General features: G+C 41.0%; 2 protein-coding genes across 2 annotated transcripts in view; one reads left to right on the top strand and one right to left on the bottom strand.

Moving 5' to 3' along the window:
- Positions 1–4,380: 4,380 nt before the first annotated feature.
- Positions 4,381–15,382, bottom strand: sult6b1 (sulfotransferase family, cytosolic, 6b, member 1). Its single transcript, XM_035400208.1, has 7 exons — positions 14,917–15,382; positions 12,550–12,662; positions 11,381–11,470; positions 10,760–10,886; positions 9,661–9,755; positions 6,265–6,421; positions 4,381–5,397 (listed from the first exon to the last, which is right to left on the bottom strand). Exons 1-7 carry the CDS (start codon positions 15,110–15,112, stop codon positions 5,270–5,272), a joined length of 906 nt encoding a protein of 301 aa, XP_035256099.1. The 5' UTR covers positions 15,113–15,382; the 3' UTR covers positions 4,381–5,269.
- A 1,585-nt stretch (positions 15,383–16,967) lies between these two features.
- LOC118217950 (zinc transporter 6-like) overlaps positions 16,968–18,886 on the top strand; it is a 42,232-nt gene continuing 40,313 nt past the window's right edge. The window contains exons 1-2 of the mRNA XM_035400206.1: positions 16,968–17,172; positions 18,424–18,470. Of these exons, the coding sequence (XP_035256097.1) occupies positions 16,989–17,172; positions 18,424–18,470 (231 nt within the window). The 5' untranslated portion in view covers positions 16,968–16,988. The remainder of the gene's footprint in view (positions 17,173–18,423; positions 18,471–18,886) is intronic.

Genomic DNA, 18,886 nt, shown 5'->3' with positions numbered 1-18,886 from the left:
TTAATGATGAACCAAATTGTTGACTTGGGCATGCCCAGGGTTTTTGCAATGTTCCTGATTGATTGATTAACATTTCTGAGCCTTATGACAGCCTGCTTAATTTGCATCGGCACTGCTGTCTTCCTCATGTTGTCACACCCCAACAACAATCTCCAAAGGCAATTGCAAAGTCTAGAATCAAGACTAGACATCAACAGCTCTCTTCTGCATTCGCTAACAACACAAATGAATACACCTGCCTAACGAAACACATCTGTGAAGCCAATTCAACAAATACTTGTAGTACCTTAAAATGGGTCATTTCTAAACGGTTCATCCGATATGGATGAAAAAACCCTCAAATTAAAGCTGACAGTCTGCACTTCAACCTCATTGTCATTGTATTCAAACTCGAAGTGCTAGAGTACAGAACCAAAATAACAAAAAATGTGTCACTGTCCAATGAATTATGGTGCTCGCTGTATAAACGATCAAAAAGCAAGATATGTTGCATATACTTGTAGCTCTTGAAGGCCAGGTATGCCAGGTGCTTTATATTTCAGCGTAAACACCACCGCATTGTGCAATTAGGTTCAGTTAGGTGGATCTGCCATTGCCCTCACAGCAGTGACAAAAAATAGACTATTTCAAACAACAACATGTTTGTTTCCATTTGTGCTACAGAAGTCAGCTCACAGTCAGGATGCAGGTCTCCAGGTTGGGGAGGGGGGTGGGGTGAGGGGGGGGGGGCGGGGTAAGGGGTGTCAGATGGAAGGCCTGATAACACGGAGACGGCGTCACCCGACAGGAAGTGCGATCTCTCGCGCGCGGCTGCTCTGTCGAGCTGCTTGAGGGGGGATTCTGGGGATGCCACTGACGAAACCGCAGAGACGGCCCCGGCCCCCCACACCGCCCACGCCGCCGCCCCCGCCACGGAAACTTCGCTTGAGAGAGAGAGAGAGACGCCAGCGATGCCGTGGAAAGATCGCAGACAAACCCCGCTTTGAAGAAGAGGAGGTAAACAGGGTGTTCTCGGGGGTTGACACCGTTTGAACTCAAGTCATGTTTACTAGTTACCTTGATTTTTCCATTTCATTCACCAAAGGTATGAACAGCGGCCAAAACAGGATATTTAGTGGGGCAGGGGGGTGGAGTTCAGTGTATTGCTGCATTATTACATTACTGCCATAGCTGCCACTGTGTGAGTCGAGCATTTCATAGATTTTCATATCGCAGCTAATCCCATATTGCCATGAGAGGGCACACAGTGATAGCGTAGCGACCAGGAGCTGTGTTGAGTAGGTGGTGAGAAAGGGGCAGATTCTCCGGATGTTATACAGGAAAAATCTGCACGCCCGGCTTACTGCTGCGATGTTCTTGGAGAGGGACAACCTGTTGTCCATCACCACTCTGAGATTCTTGGCACAGGGTGATGATGTCACTAAGGTGTCCCCTAGGGAAATGGAAAAATCGAGGAGGTGAGGGGTTGGACCAGGAATAAAGATTAGCTCCGTCTTTCCGGGTTGAGCTTCAGGTGGTGATTTTCCATCCAGCTCTGGATGTCCCTCAGGCAAGCGGAGATGCGGGCAGGGACCTGTGTGTCCGATGGGGAGGAGGAGAGAAAGAGTTGTGTGTCGTCGGCATAACAGTGATAGGACAAGCCATGGGCAGAGATTACAGGGCCAAGGGATCTGGTGTTCTTCATTGGATACCTGCTACATTTTTGAGTGGTCGTAACCTTTTTACTAAAATGAAAAAACTTTAAAGATGCATGGAGAACAATATTTGCAGAGCAGTCAAAAAAACGTTAATTTACTCCCAGAGCACAACTCTTTCAGTTCTTTCACAGGAGACTGAATCCTAGGGTAGAGATATTACCTAAATAAAAGATGGCATGTTTTCTCGAAAGCCCATGGATATTCTCTGTAAAGACCTGATTTCAGGTTTTGTTACCTACCTATTGCTGCCATCTGTGAGATGAAAGATGCAACAGACAAATGTACATGTGGTCAAGAACAGGCACTGCAGTGTTTATCAATCTGTCAATGGCAGGGATGTTAAACAGTATACGAAGTCACGCTGAATCAAATATTCAGGCTTGGTTTATGCCATTTGGACTGTGAGTGTATCGGAATCTAAGTTTATACCTACTGGACAGTGAGTGCACAGTAAGCCAGATTTATACCTCTTGAGTTGTGAGTTTACAGTGGGCCAGGTTTATACCTGTTGGGCTGTGACTGGACTGTAAGACAGATTTATACCTGTTGAGTTGTGAGTGCACAGTAAGCCAGGTTTATACCTGTTGAATTGTGAGTGTACAGTAAGCCAGGTTTATACCTGTTGGGCTGTGAGTGTATAGTAAGCCAGGTTTATACCTGCTGGACTGTGAGTGTACAGTAAGCCAGGTTTATACCTGTTGAATTGTGAGTGTACAGTAAGCCAGGTTTATACCTGCTGGACTGTGAGTGTACAGTAAGCCAGGTTTATACCTGTTGAATTGTGAGTGTACAGTAAACCAGGTTTATACCTGTGAGAGGCACTGGAAAGAGATGGCCTGATTGTCCCTGCTGCTCAGTACTTTATCGTTTGATGTCTGTGTTTACTAACAGGTGTGTGCATTAAAGTGTTTGTATAAATGCTTCTGAAGTTTATTAAACTAGAGGATTAATGTCTTATAATAGAAATGACATACAGATATAGTAGCAGTACCTTTTTATACTCAATGTTCTTGTACATAGTGTGTGTACTTTCCTGCAACTGACAGTGAAACACTAGATGGCAGCACAAGTCTAAGAAATAAACACACCTGTAGCAGTGAACCTATTTAAAATGAAATTCTGTCTGTTGTATTATTCATGTAAATGTTGGGTAAACATTGGGTTCAAACATAGAAAGGAATGTATTCTGTGTTATAATATTATAATATAAAAAGAAAGCTGTATGTGACTATAAAAATGGAGCATTTTAGCTTTAAAGCAAATTTTAAATATTATTACATCTTTGATGTTCTATCACACTGTGGCAGGCAGTCATTTGAACATGTTATCAAGAACTATCCCTTGAGTTATTGAAGAAGAAGTGTTATTTGAAGAAGTGTGTGTGTGTGTGTGTGTGTGTGTGTGAATTTTTGTTAAGGGGGGGGGGGGGGATTCATATTCATATGATTCTGTACCTTAAATTGGCATATGTTTCTGGTCAGGCCATAACAGAGTAGATAAAGAGTCAAAGTGTCACCCTGTAACTTGTATCTTGATTTAATTGTTTCTTCACATAGTATCTCACCAGTATTCCCATAATAACCAAAGCTGTCCCTTCCAAAAAGATCTAAAAAAAAAAAAAGGATATTTAACGTCACCATTATGCCTACTAGTAGAGAGTCAATTTCCCTATAACCCTATAAATTATAAACTGACCTGAATCTGTGATAGTACATATATAAGGGAAGAAATCTGTACTCCTTGGATCCTGGCTGATCATTAATTAAGTATGCACCGACCAGGAGAAGCAGGGGTGTGTGTCCCTCCTCTCTCAGTAGATAGAGATGTGCACCCTCCTTTTAGTTAAAGCAATTTGGCTAATGAGTTTTTAGCAGTTATTTGGAAGTGGGCATCTGAGTCCTACACCTTGGCTTGGCGTTCAACATTTAATCTCTGGTCTTCTGGAATATTCTGCTGCTTTTTGAACTTGGGTCTTGGGAGATTCTTGGGATTACAAACAGGTAGAAACATGCTGTGGTTTGGTATTTCAGTCATTCCTTGTGTGACTGCAACCTGTCCATGTATATAACATTTGTTAATTGTTTTAAGGTAGATGAACCTTGTCTTTAGTTTAGATGTTAATATTGAATATTGAAATTTATTCATTTGAATCTGATTGTGGGTTGTACATTTTGATGAAGGTTGATGCAACAGGTTTATCAATGAATTCAGCAATTTAATTGATATCTTTGATAACAATGACCACATTAAATCAAACAAATTTATTTTGAATGTTGGATAAGTGAGGCGTTTTTACTGTTGATGCACTTGTGTTTGGCATTCGGAGTGCCAGACATTAAACAACGGTATATGTGGTTAAAACTGCTGGATACAGAAAATGAAACACACTTCACTTTATCCTCACTTCGCTGACACCTTGTTAAAATGTTCAGCACTCTGAATGCTAAACACAAGTGGTAGTACTCTGTGCTTGAACCCCTCACTTGACTTACGTACAAAATATATCTTACCTGCTTTCATTTAATAATTATTGTCAATTATCGATGACAATTATCAATTAAATCGCTGAATTTATTGATTAGTCAGTTTCCAGTAACCTGGTGGAATCCACCAACAAGTCAAAGCAAACTCCGTATCAGGTCTTAAGATTAAATAATTGAATTAAATGAGTCAATTAGAAACATGAATTGAAAGCATACATTATTTATTATTCTGATTTACAAAACAGACATTAAACAAGATGTTATGTGATGGTTGTAAATTCCCACCGCCAGGCCTCAGTTCCATTCACACATTAGGACTTTCAGTTGATGATTTCAATCGAATGTCATGGATTGACATTCACACTTAAAATGGGAAAAAGGAAATCCTGACCCCAGTGGGAATCTGTGAGCCACACTGGGCCCTGACACCCCACAAATAGCTTTATGTTCCGGAGCCTCTTCAGACACAGACTGCAGGAAGTGGGACCCGTCGATCATATGCCTAGGTGAGTGTATCAACATGACTTTTAATTACATGAACAGAATTGAGAACAGGCAGCATTCCTAGAAATAATATAATGTATCCAATTCGCAGATTTAAAAAAAAAAAAAAAAAAAACCCATTAACACAGCGAGAGAACAGAGCTTCTGCAGTGAATTATAAAATCCATAAATTCATGTAGTTTATACTGTGAAGGGACACTTATACAAAATCTTAATATACATTTACATGAAAATGGTAGTATAAAATTTGATATTGCATAATGAGTATTTAAAAAAAAAAGCTAATCACAGCATGTTTAAAATCATCTGCGCTAAAAATGACAACAAAAAAAAAGAAAAAAAAGAAAAGCTAAACGGCTAGCAAAGCCAATTTTACTTATGTCACACAAGTTCCTAATAAACATAGAATAGTACATAGCACCGATCTACTCCACTGGCCAGTGCACATAGGCAGTTGAAGCATACATTTTTTGTGTGTGTTTGGGGGGGGTCACATTTTCCTTAAACACTGTTGCCCTCGTAGCTGGTCCCGTATCCGGTCTGTGTGATTGGCTGCCGCTGGTCGACTCTCGCTGGGTCGGCGCCCTACTTGCAGTACAGCTCATACTTCATCTGGGCGCCAATTTTCGTTCCCGCCAGGTGCTTCTCGAACTCGGCGTCCATCGCCTCGCTCTGAGCCTCGCTGAAGTGGTTTTTCCAGTCGCCCACCACACCTGCACAGAAAAACAAACATCTTAAACTTCTTCATAAATCATAATTTAATTTTTTCTTAATTACCTCTGCACCAGAGAACAGCTTCACTTTCTTCTGATTTACACATTGTTATTTCTGTAGTAGGAATTTTCTTGAAAGCCCATATTTCCATTACCAGCCTTCAGTCACTTGCATTCAGATTCCCGTCTGTCCAATATCCTTCATCAAATGCAACCCTGAATTTAATTTCAATGTTTTTTAAACTATTTTTAAGTCTATCCATTTTTATGGACTCCGTAGATTTTGACCTGGAATTGATATTTTTCTTAAGAGTACTATGATCTCCTGTTCCATGTGTAAGACATTCCTGTGTGGGATGTTAACAGTGGCAGCAGACCAAGCTAATCGTGTTCAGGGACTGCAGCGGACTCTTGGCAGGACAGTATTTTTTTTGGAAGATATTCCCGAACTAGTGATAAAGCGTTCCAAGTGGAGGATGAAGCATTGATCAGAAGATGCGTGGTTGGAATTTGGCTTGATGAAGATCTCAGAAGATCTCCCCCCCCCCCCCCCCCCCCCCGCAAAACTGATTGATTTGTCATTTATTTTTCTCTGGAAAAATCTGGAATTGACAGTTTTCGAGTTGCCTATTGAGAGAGCTCTGTGCTGTTCACAGCCTTTTCAAGTCCTACTGCAGCTGACGGTCGTTCACGCCTCCAGCACACCCACTAATGAGTCCAATACTAATCACCACACCTTGGATAGATAGAATCTGTTTTTTTTCCACCATTAAAGAAACACAGGCAAACCCGAATATATAAAGGCAGGGAATTAGTCCAAAGTTAGCCTGAAGCCGTGGGGTAGCAGGGCCGCTGGCGGAGGCTTACCCTTCCTGAAGAAGACGTTAGACATTGGCCCGTGCGAGTCTTTCGAGGTTTCCTTCATGGCGTCGAACGTGCTCTCCTGAGCGATGGCCTGAACCTGCTCCTCGCTCAGGTCGAAACTGAAGAACTGGGAGATTTGTTGCACCCCTTTACACAGGTCCTGGGCGGAATGTGGGGGAAAAAAGAGCATGAAAACACGGCACCGTGGGAAAACTAAGCAGCTGGCCAATCACGCTGAAGATCCAGCATGCAGAGTGCCACTGAGGGTAATTAACTTAAATCAGAAAATATTTACTCAGTAGAAATGTTTGTTTTTGTGCTAACTGAAACCTGGACCTAAAATATAATTACCCGTGTACTGTACCAACAATTTGGGTAATCAGATCTTTTTTTGCAAAATTATGTCTGTACTCAGAGCCTCTGAATCTTGGCATGGGTGGAGACCAGTCAACTCTTGTTTAAACTCTGTTTAACAAAGCACTGTATATCTACATTTGAATTTGTGCTTTTGAAGACTTTGTTTGCTTTTTAAAAACAAATCGTACGTACTTGCCGTCGAGCAAGTCCACGTGTCAACATGATGACCTTTATCTCAAAAGACAGTGGTGTGCACTGTTCTTTCAAGATAAAGCAATTTCCATGTTGTCCTGGCTTCCAAGTCCTATCGGTCACTGCAAAGACTATGTCAACGAGATGTCAGAGAAAACTTGATGGGATTTGTATTGCATTGCCAAAAGTGCAGAATTCTAAAAAAAAAACATTCCATTTAAAACAAATAAAGTATATACAGCATATGTTACTGCTAAAATTAACGTGGGTAGCAACATATGCCTTTGACGAAGTGGAGGGAATTTTATTCCTTTAAAATCAAATTTTCCTGCAGTCGTGATTGATCGCTGAACTCCTCCTGGGGAGTATCCAAATACAGCTAAATGCTACCTTAAGCCTTGCATCTCCATCACGGTGTTCTTGAGCCGCGCAACTTATTTTCTTTCGGATAAGTGGCTCCACGGAGCGTCCCAGAAGGTCCGTGTCCTGCGATTTGCGCAGCCCGGACTCTTAATGAGTTTCATGATTTTAGCTCCATCTGCTTTCTGTCACCGCCACCCCCTGCTCCAACCCCTAGCACTACCACTTCATCACCTAAAACAACACTATACATCGCTAACTCGTGTATTTCATCTTTCTGCGTTCATTAAACGACCCTGGTTTCCCGAAGAAAAACGATCTTTATTCTGGTTTGCTGTACAAAACGCCTGGGCAGGATGCCACATCGATTTGATTCGTTAATCTTTATGCTACAAAAATATAACAGAGATCCAAATTTCTTGCCTTTTTTGTCATTTTCTTTTCTGATTAAACCTTGTACACACACCAGTGATATTGAGGCATAACACTGATTTGTGAAATAAGAAACTCTTCCATGAAACATACCAAATATTCTAATTTTATATCGAGAGATCCAAGTACAGAAATATACTGCAGAAAATATCAATTATATAACTTTGTTCTCAATGGGATATATGTAAATATGACCGACATAACTAATTATTATGGTGTATATTTGGAGTTTTGCATATGTTGAAATATATTTGTCAGTTCACTACAGCAAAGTGGGACCATTTTCTCCCTCTTTTTTGTAAAATCTACCAGATGCTCATTTGGTACCACAATGCACCAGGTACCCATTTCAGACCTATAACTTAATGCACCCATGAATACACACCAAAGCAGATCCAATATGCTTGATGATGTATTGAAACAAATCATATTATCAGGCAGCTAAGTTGCTTCAACTAAATAATTACATTTTATTTTTGCTAATCAGTTACGTCAAACCACATAACTAGGTCATGTAAGTTATGTAAGGCAAACCTCACTTTCCCCATTGTACAAAGGCCATATACATGGCAAAATACTGTGTATGGCTCAAGGAAGAGTGTATTGGTACAATAAAAAGGACTACGTAAGGAATTTCAGGAAGTTATAGTTGTCAAAGTCTGTGGTACCCATTAACTCAGTAGTGAGGCCTCATTATTTGACCCATATGAAGTGAAAAGTGCAATAAACCCAAGCTGTGCTATCCGTTTGCCACTCTCACGCAAGAGGCCGGTCGCTATATGCTAGTAACCCTTACGCCTTGGAGGGGAAGGGTAATATTTTTCCTGATAAGATAGCTAGTGTGAGCCAGTGACTGGCAGGCTGCCAGGACCCCCATAAGTGTGAGAAATACGGAGAGGAAACTGCAAGTTCAGTCCCCACAGCTTGAATTGTATGTCCTGTCGCAAAAATTAAAGTCCTGTGCCTTTAAGGGGGTTGCAGGCCCAAACAAATGAACACAAAACAAAATAATAAAAGAAAACCTGTCTCCGCTCGGAGCTTTGCCTAGCCCACAGTGGAACCTTCCTACCCGTTCTGGCAGCTAGGCTGCTTGCCAGAACAAACAATCACATACAACAAAATAATGGTCTTGTAACAGGTGCGGGTCAAACAAAACTCAGTTAGTCATCCGGAAAGAAGGGTCAGGCGCAAATCATATAGTCCTCTTGAAATTGGTCATACAAACCCTTCCTGCCACCCACTGATCTGGAGTGTGAACAGTGGAGACTTACAGACTACTTGCGATCCCCTCCCCCCCCAAAAAAATTAATCTATGAATGAACCCTGTTGCTTTTAAGCCACACCCCAGCTCAGCTGTGAGCCCTCCTTTTATTGGGGCTGAACAAGGTGACTGCCTTCAGCTGTCAACACTTGCCTGCTGCTGCAGTGGAAAGGTGTGGAGCCAACAGTAGCTGTAGTATCGTCCCTATATAATGGTGCCTCTGGTGGCATTGCACTAGGGACACAGATATCTGCCAAGCGCTAGCCAGCTGCCAGGCCTATGGCAGAATTAAGGAAGCCTTTCTATAAGCTATCCAATGAGCTTGTGACTGCTGATGTGCAAGCATACCAGGAACCAAGTAGCATCAACATGTTACCAGAACAGATGTAAAAGAATCTAAGCTAAGCAAATAAACCAAAAATAAAACTACATGATATCTTTAAAGTGCTTTTCACAACTTAAAGTGAGGCTACACATGTACCTCCTGTGCAAATTCCATATTACATGTACTTCCATTCAGCACTTATATTGTACTTTGTATCATTATCTTGATATTCTAGCTCGCCATGCCTCCTAGTTTGACTCAGCATAGGTTAGGTCAGAGAGTAATGTTTACTGTGGGAACTGGACTCACTGTGTTCATGGCTATGAATAACTGTTACAAATTGAGTATTGCACCTTATCTGACCTGTGTTTTGTAGTTGTTCCAATGACATTTGGTGTGCACTTATTGTACGTTGCTCTGGATAAAAGCGTCTGCCAAATAAATGCAACTTAATGTAATGAGTCAGAATTACCTCCTTCAGTTCCTCATAGGTTACGATCATCACGTTTGGGTCGTCCATGTGCTTCTCCCAGGCTAGAGCGTGGTCAAAGTAGGAACCCCAAGGCACTGGAAACAGAGAGGAAGAAGGAGGGCTACATTACAATCCAGTACGGTCAAACATAAATGGGAATAGTAGATGTGTAATTAGCCTCTGTGCTATATAATTTTGTGCTTTGTCACTGAGGCGCTTGAACCATGACAGGAGGTATTTGTTACACCCAAATAAAATGATCAATGGTCACGCAGGACTAACGTAAAAAAAACCGGTTCAGCGAAATTGCTTCCTCAAGCTTACTGACATTGCGCAATATCAGTACTCTCATAGTGCCAAATGAAAATCAAACGCTCACGCAATGAAGGCTACAGGAAATATTGCAGAGAATCTGAAGTTATTTCAAGAATATTATGCAAACAGTGATTGGCAGGATTACACCATCAAGGAAAGACTTTGAGGCATTAATGTTGCCAAAGATGGTGAAAGACCACGAAGAAAGAAACACTACTCTGAGACTGTGAAACCTTATTGAAATGGATTGTTTGCTATTTAACTTTTATACTGTGGTCAGTGAGTCCTTGTCAATAACAATTCTAAAATACATGGATCATTCAGCCTGATCTTCTCCTTCTAGATCGGTGGTAACCAACCCTGATGCTGGACATCTACCGTTCTGTTGGTTTTCATTGCAGTCCTAACAAAGCACACCTCATTCAAAAGCTAGGGATCTCATTGAGCTGCTAATTAATGTGGTCAGGTATGCCAAATTAGGGTTGAAATGAAAACCTACATGTTGGCAAATCTGCAGGAACAGGGTTGATTACTACTCTTCTAGAGTTACCAACATTTGCTTGGGGGTACGGTGCGGGGACGGGGTCGGAGTTCACGTGTAATGCTATTTGCTGCTGCGTTAGCAAATTCTTGACATTTAAGGTGCACGGTAAAGCTAAACAGTATAGCGCCTTACACTGGAGAAGGGTCGCACAACACGAGCTACTTTTGGAGGTACGGGACGTCCCAGGGGGGCATTGGACCGTTTCGGTTTCCCGCTTACGTTGCCGCGGTTCCCACTTACCGTCGCCGCTCATGAACTCGGCGTAAAACTTGTCCCAGGATTCGGGCGTGGGCAGCACCGGGTTTTTGGTGGAGAAGTGATAGAAGGAAACGGCCGTGTCTTTAGGGTTTCTGAAGATGACCAGCGTCTGCAGAAACGTGACCGAGCACAGTTCATCAACACAGAAGGCTTAACCAGAGAAATAAACAAGCTAGCAAAACGGTTCCTCTTGCAACTGATGATGTTGCACTGGTGTAGATTATTGGTCAGAATTTCTAGCTTTGACTGTTATGGAAAAAATCTCCAAGACAAGGTTAATGCTGCTTACATGTATCACATATTTCACCTTAATAAACAATAGAACACAACACTCTTTCCCATTCTATATTGACTAGATTTTCTTCATAATCTCTGTCCTTGCGACGAAATGCTCTCTTAAATAATGGATTTAGACACAGGGTCATAGGAAACAGGAAGTCCGTTGGTAACAAACATTTATAAAAACCAAAATGAAAACCATTTAAATGTGGTTTAAAAAAGAAAGGGGGAAGGGGAAAGACTTCTCGGGTTGCACATCACAACTACCAATTTAACCTCCATCCACTTGTTATTATTGAAAACCTTCATACTTTCTATACAAACCTTTGTTTTTTTGGCGATAAAGGAAGGAGGGATGTTATCTGGGTGCATGTGCGTTCCCAGAAATCTTGGAGATGGCACTTGACTCAAACGCTGGAAGGCAAAAGCATCAAACAAGGGTGGGGGTTCAGCTGTTGGTGACAGAAATGCTTGTCATGTATTCCTAACATTGCATGACTGAAAGCACGCTCCCCATGTGACCTTGACGTCGATACCATCTCATAAGAGATTTTTTGTCCTGTTCAGGATTTCAACAGCACATGATTTTAAAGGGGGCAAACACCTGACAGACCTCAGAAATGAGAAGTTTGTCGATTCTTTTTAAAAAAGGGTTGATTAAACCTCTTAGGTTTTGACATTTTTAGTGGAGTGCGGTGCTCTTAGGGGAGAAGTCCCTTGTGTCAAAAAACAAATGAATCTGAAAAGCGAAACTAAGGACATCCAAAAAGTTACAGGCACTCTGCGATGGAAGCCAAACTCTGAGGGGGAAATTACAAGCTTTTATTTATTGGCTATATCTCTCAGAATTTCTTTTTATGTAGCAAAAACTATTTCTCATGTGTAGAGGCTTTAGTTTTCTTTCACAAATGACTACATCTTTACGCGTCATCGCTTGTACTGTTTATGAATCCTGAGCCTTCATTTTATTACCTTTCAACAGTAAATGTTTCTGAACTGTGGGAGAAAATGAATGTACAAAGGACAGTAAAGGACAGTGAAGTAGAATCTGAAAACATAATCTGAGCAGTGAAAGGAGGCAACTGTGTGTGTGCATGCATGCGTACGTGCCTGCCTGCCTGCCTGCCTGCCTGCCTGCCTGTCTGTCTCTCAGTCAGTATTCCGTTTATTCTGTTTTCATAAGGGTATCCCATATAGACGTACGTTTCATTTCAGCTGTGGGTTATACTGGACCACCTAGTCTTGTGTAGTCAAACGTCGACACTCACAAGAACAGTAGCTACTGTAGGTAAATCAAGATATTACCTAAAACAGGTAAAATGACCTTTATCCCAGGAAGAAGCAGATCAAAAGTTTGTAGTAAAAACAGGAAGATTTATTACGCAGCCAAACGCAGAATACACACAACTGTCTGTTTCCCAACACTACCCTAGCAATGAATTCGTATGAAAATACTGGGGGTGACATGTCCCCCTGTTTTCCCCCAAACCCACCTGTTGCATCCCAGGGTCGAAGAACTCTATCAGCGGTGGCATCTTGCTGTCACGTTTTTCTCCAGTGGAAGCATCTATGATTTTCCGCAGCACCCCTACCATCCAGTTAAACCCTGGCAGAGAAAGAGACAGGAAAGATGTATATTCACTGTCGTGCTGCGGCGGCTAGCCTTCTGGGGTAGAACGAGGTGGTCGAAACCTTTTGTCAACACAAAGGGTCGTCAACACAAAGCCCAGAGGCATGGTTTTTTACATGACCCACAGAAAGGCGCCATGTTTAATTCCACATTCCCCGCATATCCTGTTTGCCATCTTGCTAAGGTACTATGAACAATGGCCGAACGAGAGCTCAGCTATCAATGTCGCCCACATCACATAGACCCAGCTCTTGGCAGGAAAACTCCTCCAGCTATGGCTGTCTAGCAGCAGTCTAACAGTTGAAATATTAGCATTCGAGAGTCAGACAGGCGCAGTAAAAACCTCATCACTATCATATGCAGTAATGTCCATTACATTACATTTTTGGCAGATGCTTTTATCCAAAGCGACGTACAATAAGTGCATACCAAAGGTCATTGGACCAACTACAAAACACAGGTCTCATAAGGTGCAGTTGATGATTACAAAGCAACCACAATGCAGTTAGATTTTATGTAAAATTAAATCAATAGGTTACAGAACAAACTTCAGAAGATCCTACAGACCCTCATCATTGGTAGGCCAATGGGCAATGAATGGCTTCTCATGAGCTATAGGATGCATGCTTAGCCTTTTACCCAAAATAGAAACAGAAATTTAGATGTAGCCCTTCACTCCATCTTAATTAAATTCACAGAAGTGCAATTGTAGTAAGAGCTGCAGGTGGTTTCTATTTTGGAGGCAATTTTAGGGGTGTGATTTCACCAGGACCTGGAGATCAAATTGACTGTAATTTTATATGCCCCTCTAAAATAAATGAGGCCTTTATAAGTTGTAACTTAAATTGAAAGGGTTGGTTTCATGGACACAGATTAAGCTTTGTCTTGGACTAATCTCCATTCAGAATTGACATCGGTCTGGGACTAGGCTTAATTTGTGTCTGTGAAACGGGCCCAAAATGTTCTTATAATAGAGCTCCAATGTCGATGTCCCCGTTCTACCTGCCCCACAGCGCGCAACACATTCTGAGTGCATTCACGGCAGCAGCGGTTTGAAAACGGAGCACTGGGCAAGTCTCTGATTCTTTGAATACTTCTCTGTGATCTGACTATATTTAACGATTATGCGTAAGTTCATCTTAATTCAATTACAAGTTTGTTGTGTTTGCACATACAGCTGAGTGAGGGCAAAAACATCCTGAGGTAAATATCCCGAATTAGTAGCTACAAGTGGTAAGAAATACCATTTGAGTATACAGTAGCTAGTTATCAGCGAGAAACCAGTTATATACACAGCTTTACTTTAGTGTACATTGTGTAGGCTGTAATGTTAACTAAAATAAAAGTTTTTAATTTTTAGGTCGTGTCCATTAGAGCATGATACAGGGTCCAAAATTAACATTTTGGTTTACCTGCCATTGCTGCCAATGTGGCAGGTTGATGAAAAAGTCCATCCACCGACAGACATATTTAACCTGCCAAAATGGCTAGACTGTATTACAGCCTTTTTAATTTAAGTCCACTGCCGTATTACATGATATCTACTCAGAACTTCAGTTAGCAGCGTTTATTTGCTTTCTGTGTAAAAACAAAAAAACTAATTGCACCATCAGTTATTGGAGATTGGCGTTTACTGCCAACTTGTGACCTGGAATTGGTAAACTTATGTTGGCTAGCAACATGCAGTTCAACAAACAATTCAGAATACTATGCGTGAGTGTTAAGATATTGTTTATTAATTAACTGTTAATTTGAATGAAGTTTCATTCAAAATTACAATGTTTATATGACATTGACTGTGGTTAGCTAACTTCGCCAAAATTACTGTACCATAACTGGAATGTAAGTACAAACCATGACTGGAAAAAACGTCACTTTTTCTAATGTCAAATACACATGAAAATAACTGAAATAACTGTCATTAAAAAGGCTTAATTTATTTCTTTTTCCTTTTTCTTTCAAGTAATATATCATACTACAGCTATCACATGCCAAGTACAGATGTTTTCATTCCGGTACAAGGAGGCTAACTATCTTAATGGCTGTTGTTTTTGGCTGTTTGAGAGTATAATTGAATCCTAAACTGAAAACCCCATTTTTACTTTGTTTTCACAATCTAACCCATGTGGAAGAAAACAGTATCCCCCCCCCCCCCCCCACCCCGTTAGGATTCCAGCTGTTTCTCTGACAGCAATTGTGGGAAGTGAAAAGTAAGGACAATTGCACTCACCGCATTTGGGATAGGCTGCTAGTATGACATCATCTTCCCTTGCTTCCAGGTCCTCCATGGCCTTCAGGTTCTCTAGGGGAGACATGATAGTGGGGTACAGCACCCCCTTGTACCGGAAGATCTTTTCCTCCTCCCTCATCTCCTGAGCTCTTGCCATCCTGGACTGCATTTTCGCCTGCACAGTTTCGGAGCTCATGGTGAAATTCTGCTGCCTCTGTCTTCTGCGTGGTAACCTCAATTTCCACCCGATTCAGAAGCTGACCCAGCCTATTTATTCAGCCGAGTTACCGGAGGACTGCACCACGGGCTTGTGTGAGAGTGCGTGCGTGGGAGAGAGTGCGTGAGCCGACTTCTCACGCAAGCTTTATCTTAGTAGGAGGAGTCTCCTTCTACACGCTCTTCACACGCACACACACACACACACACACACCCATGAACACACACACACTGCACCACGGGCTCCTGAGTATGTGTGTGAGAGTGCGTGCGTGTGAAGAGGAGACTCCTCCTACTAACAGAAAGTTTGCACGAGAAGCAGGATTTTTCTGACTGTTGCCAAGTGGTGTGGAAGATCTGGTTTCCTGCCTGTGTTGGTCATTGATTCCTGGAAATATGACGGGTTTAACCTGAAAATTTGAGGGGGGGGGGGGGGGGGGGGGGGGGTCCATTGAGAAATGGGCGTGACGTGCATGTTAGCTGTCCTGCCCAGATGTCAGCGATCACTCCTCCAATCCCTTGCTGTGAATGGAAGCTGCAAAACGGGAGAGGGCTCTACGGGTTTACTCTGGGCTCGTTTCAACATTTTTGAAATTCCTGTTACTCTGGTTGCTCAGCTACTTCTCTATTCAGTATGTTTTTTGGGTTTTTTTCCCCCCCCCAAACAAGATTTTTCTACTTTGTCCACTAATGCTTCAACTTTAGTTGACTGGTTCGTAGACAAGAGAATAGTACCTTTGCTCACTGTTTTCTTTTTTTTTTTCTTAAAAAAAAAAAAAAAAAAATTCTTACACTGTAACCTTCTGTCAGTGCCAGAGAAAACTGGCTGCACTTCTTAATTATGCGGGGGTTACATCTGGATATCTTCACAATATATACATTAGTCTGAGAACTTTCATCAGGATCCACTTTGTTTTCTCCTTTCTGGACAAAAGCCAAATGCAGTCACCCCACTGGTGGCTCACAGCCCTGGGTTGATTAATGGTAGTTTTGCAACATCGTTAACACTGAATATGAAAAGGGAACCTGTGTAAGATCAAGCCTGCTTCATTTAGTCCATGCAAAATTTCCATCGACTCCATAGCTTGAGTACACAAAACACACTATCTCTCTCTCTCTCTCTCGCTCGCTCTCTCGCTCTCTCATACACACACGTGCATGCACAGAGAGAAAGAGATTGCAATAGCATAATCTGGCAACTAATCATGTATAAACACCCAGCCTTTATGCACACGTTGTAAACAATTTGCTGTTTGATTACTTTCTCATCGTCAATTCCATATAGGCTAATCGCAAAATGACAAGAATAGAACGAAAACGTGAAAATTTAAATTAGTAGTGGTACAGCCACCGTTTGCTTTCCTTCGAAGTTACTGCTAGCCGAGCAGCGAAGTGTGCCCTCCAGATGCGAACCATGCACCATAAATTAGTCCATAGTCTTCCTGGTCTTTTTGTGGAATTGAAGAATGGCAGAAGTATAAATAAGTAAATAGATAAATAAAAATAACATTGATCTGGATATCCATTGCAGAATATAGGTTCCCAGAGAATATGTCCACGAAAATTGTTTAAATTACAGCGTAAATATATTAGTTTCAGATAACATGTATGTTTCAAATAAATCCAAAGTTATCAAATTGTTAATAAAACGAAAAACAAATTACAACGAATTTTACAACGTTCATCGAAATCCTAAAAACAAACTAACAAAAACACACACAAAAAATAAATAAAATGGATAGACGGACTACTTCGCACTCCACTTTTAGTACTTTCCTTTTCCCATGTTTTCCCTGGCTTTGTTTTGGCCCTCGCCACTTGCCGTTTCCAGCGATGTTTTGCTGGATGGATTCAAAATGGCGATGAACAGTTCCTCCACTTCTCAGCCTGGACTGTACTACCAAAATGTTGAGGATTATTACCCCAGAAAACTCGGTCCCAAACCCGACGTGGTTCCGTCCGTGGTGACAGAGAGGAAAATCAGTCCCATAGATAAACCTGACATGGTGGCGGTGGACGTAATTAGTCTCAAGGAGCCAGGTACGAGGGAACAGTGCAAGTGTCCAAAATGCATACGGTGCACGAAAACACTGATCAGATATTTTCAACTCTTATCAGCGGAGTTCACCTGGTTAGTCAGTTTGCAGTACTTATAACTCACAAGAAACACCTGAATTTTTAACCGAAACCAGCGCAGTCACAGCTTAAATAGTTACAACTGCATCATGTAATAGTAGTCGATTATATACTTTATCACATCTTGCTTAACATTAGCCTACTAAACCAGACCCAGAAAAAGCAGTTAGCCAAGATAACGTCAACATTATAGTTATCTGGATAGCTGCATTTATTAAGTTATGGGTACACAGTCATGGAAGTTAACTTATATGTAATTGGTTATTCGCAGACCATTTTACCGTATACATGTATAATCGAAATTGTTTGGCTATCTGGCAGCCACGCGTGTAACCTGCTTACAAAGTTAGAAATAGAGTTAGCAGTGTTAATGCTGTATAGGACAACAACTCGCATGGGTGGTCAGATGTCAGCAAATGACGGCTAAATAAAAAAGTAATTGCTGTTACTCATTGAAACGTAGGCATCATTACTTTAAATTGTCTGTCATTGTTCTAGTTATTTGGTTTATTTTCATCATCGCGTTGTTTAATTTAGTTATATGTCAAGACTGAATGGCAGGGTACTAATGAAAGGTGAATAATGATGACAGTTTAATTCACAGTTCACTGTAAAATAACTCAGAACACACATCATTGTTTGCTATTGTACAATTCATTAGCACTTGTACTTAATTATTAGCCTATTTTATGTGTGTTTTGTTTCTGTTTGTTAATGCCTGTTTACTGTGCAGTGGAGCTACTTTAAAATGAATAAGAAATAGAATTTAAAGTTTTGTTTGTAAGGTTACTAATAAATATATCAAAATCACTAAATATTCAAAAATGTTCATCCAATGCGAGTAATGGGCTGGTCCTTCAGTGACTTTAGCCTGGTTTTAACCATCATTTTTCTGTAACTTGGTTAAAAACAATATTGTGAAAAGATATTTAGTTTAATGCGCTTTGTGCAGATACTATTTCATACTGAGTCATCACATGAGAAGGCATATTTTATTAACTTGTTTAAAGCACAATGCCAAAACATCCATCCAAGTGAGAAATGACATAATGCACATTATATTTTGTAATACATAAGTTTAGCCTTTCTTCATATATCTTGCTTTTGACAATGCTAAGTCAGTGTTGTGAGAAAAATGTCTTGTGTCTTCTGCAGATTTTCCAGTGCACTGGAAAAAACAGGAAACTGACACCTATGTATTGGTAAGCTGTACTTGCGTGATTTTCAGTTTATGATGGTATGATATTATCAAAGCCTGGTTGCTCTTCACTTCTGGTCAATGCTATTTGATCAGCATTTCTGCTACCTTTTTTCAGTTACATTTATGTTCTGCCAGGATAATACCCAAATGAAAAGGCTCGTTCATCACGATTTTAGCTTTTCATTGTTTTCCACTGGTACAGTTGAACAAGGGACACACTTACAGTGATTTAACTAAATAATACATAATTATGGTTATCATCAGATCATATGTACCCAGTGCATTTTTATAGTGCAAATGAATGTCTGTAAACACTTCTCTGTAAAGCATTGTATTGTTTATTTCACTACTCGCCCCTAGATGTATTGTTTTTAACGGATGGGTGCGAATAGAACCACTAGTCCAGAACACACACAT

This window comes from Anguilla anguilla, chromosome 18 (assembly GCF_013347855.1).
Source record: "Anguilla anguilla isolate fAngAng1 chromosome 18, fAngAng1.pri, whole genome shotgun sequence".
Lineage (NCBI taxonomy): Eukaryota > Metazoa > Chordata > Actinopteri > Anguilliformes > Anguillidae > Anguilla > Anguilla anguilla.
The sequence above is the reverse complement of the archived record's forward strand: the minus strand, read 5'-3'. Positions and strand labels throughout refer to the sequence as shown.

Excerpts from the sequence above, each read along its gene's own strand:
- sult6b1 (XM_035400208.1), bottom strand. The coding sequence starts at position 15,112 with ATGAGCTCCGAAACTGTGCAGGCGAAAATGCAGTCCAGGATGGCAAGA. Across the intron at positions 11,471-12,549 it reads TCGACCCTGGGATGCAACAG|CGTTTGAGTCAAGTGCCATC; the intron begins GTGGGTTTGGGG and ends TTTGCCTTCCAG. Across the intron at positions 6,422-9,660 it reads CCTATGAGGAACTGAAGGAG|GACCTGTGTAAAGGGGTGCA; the intron begins GTAATTCTGACT and ends CATTCCGCCCAG.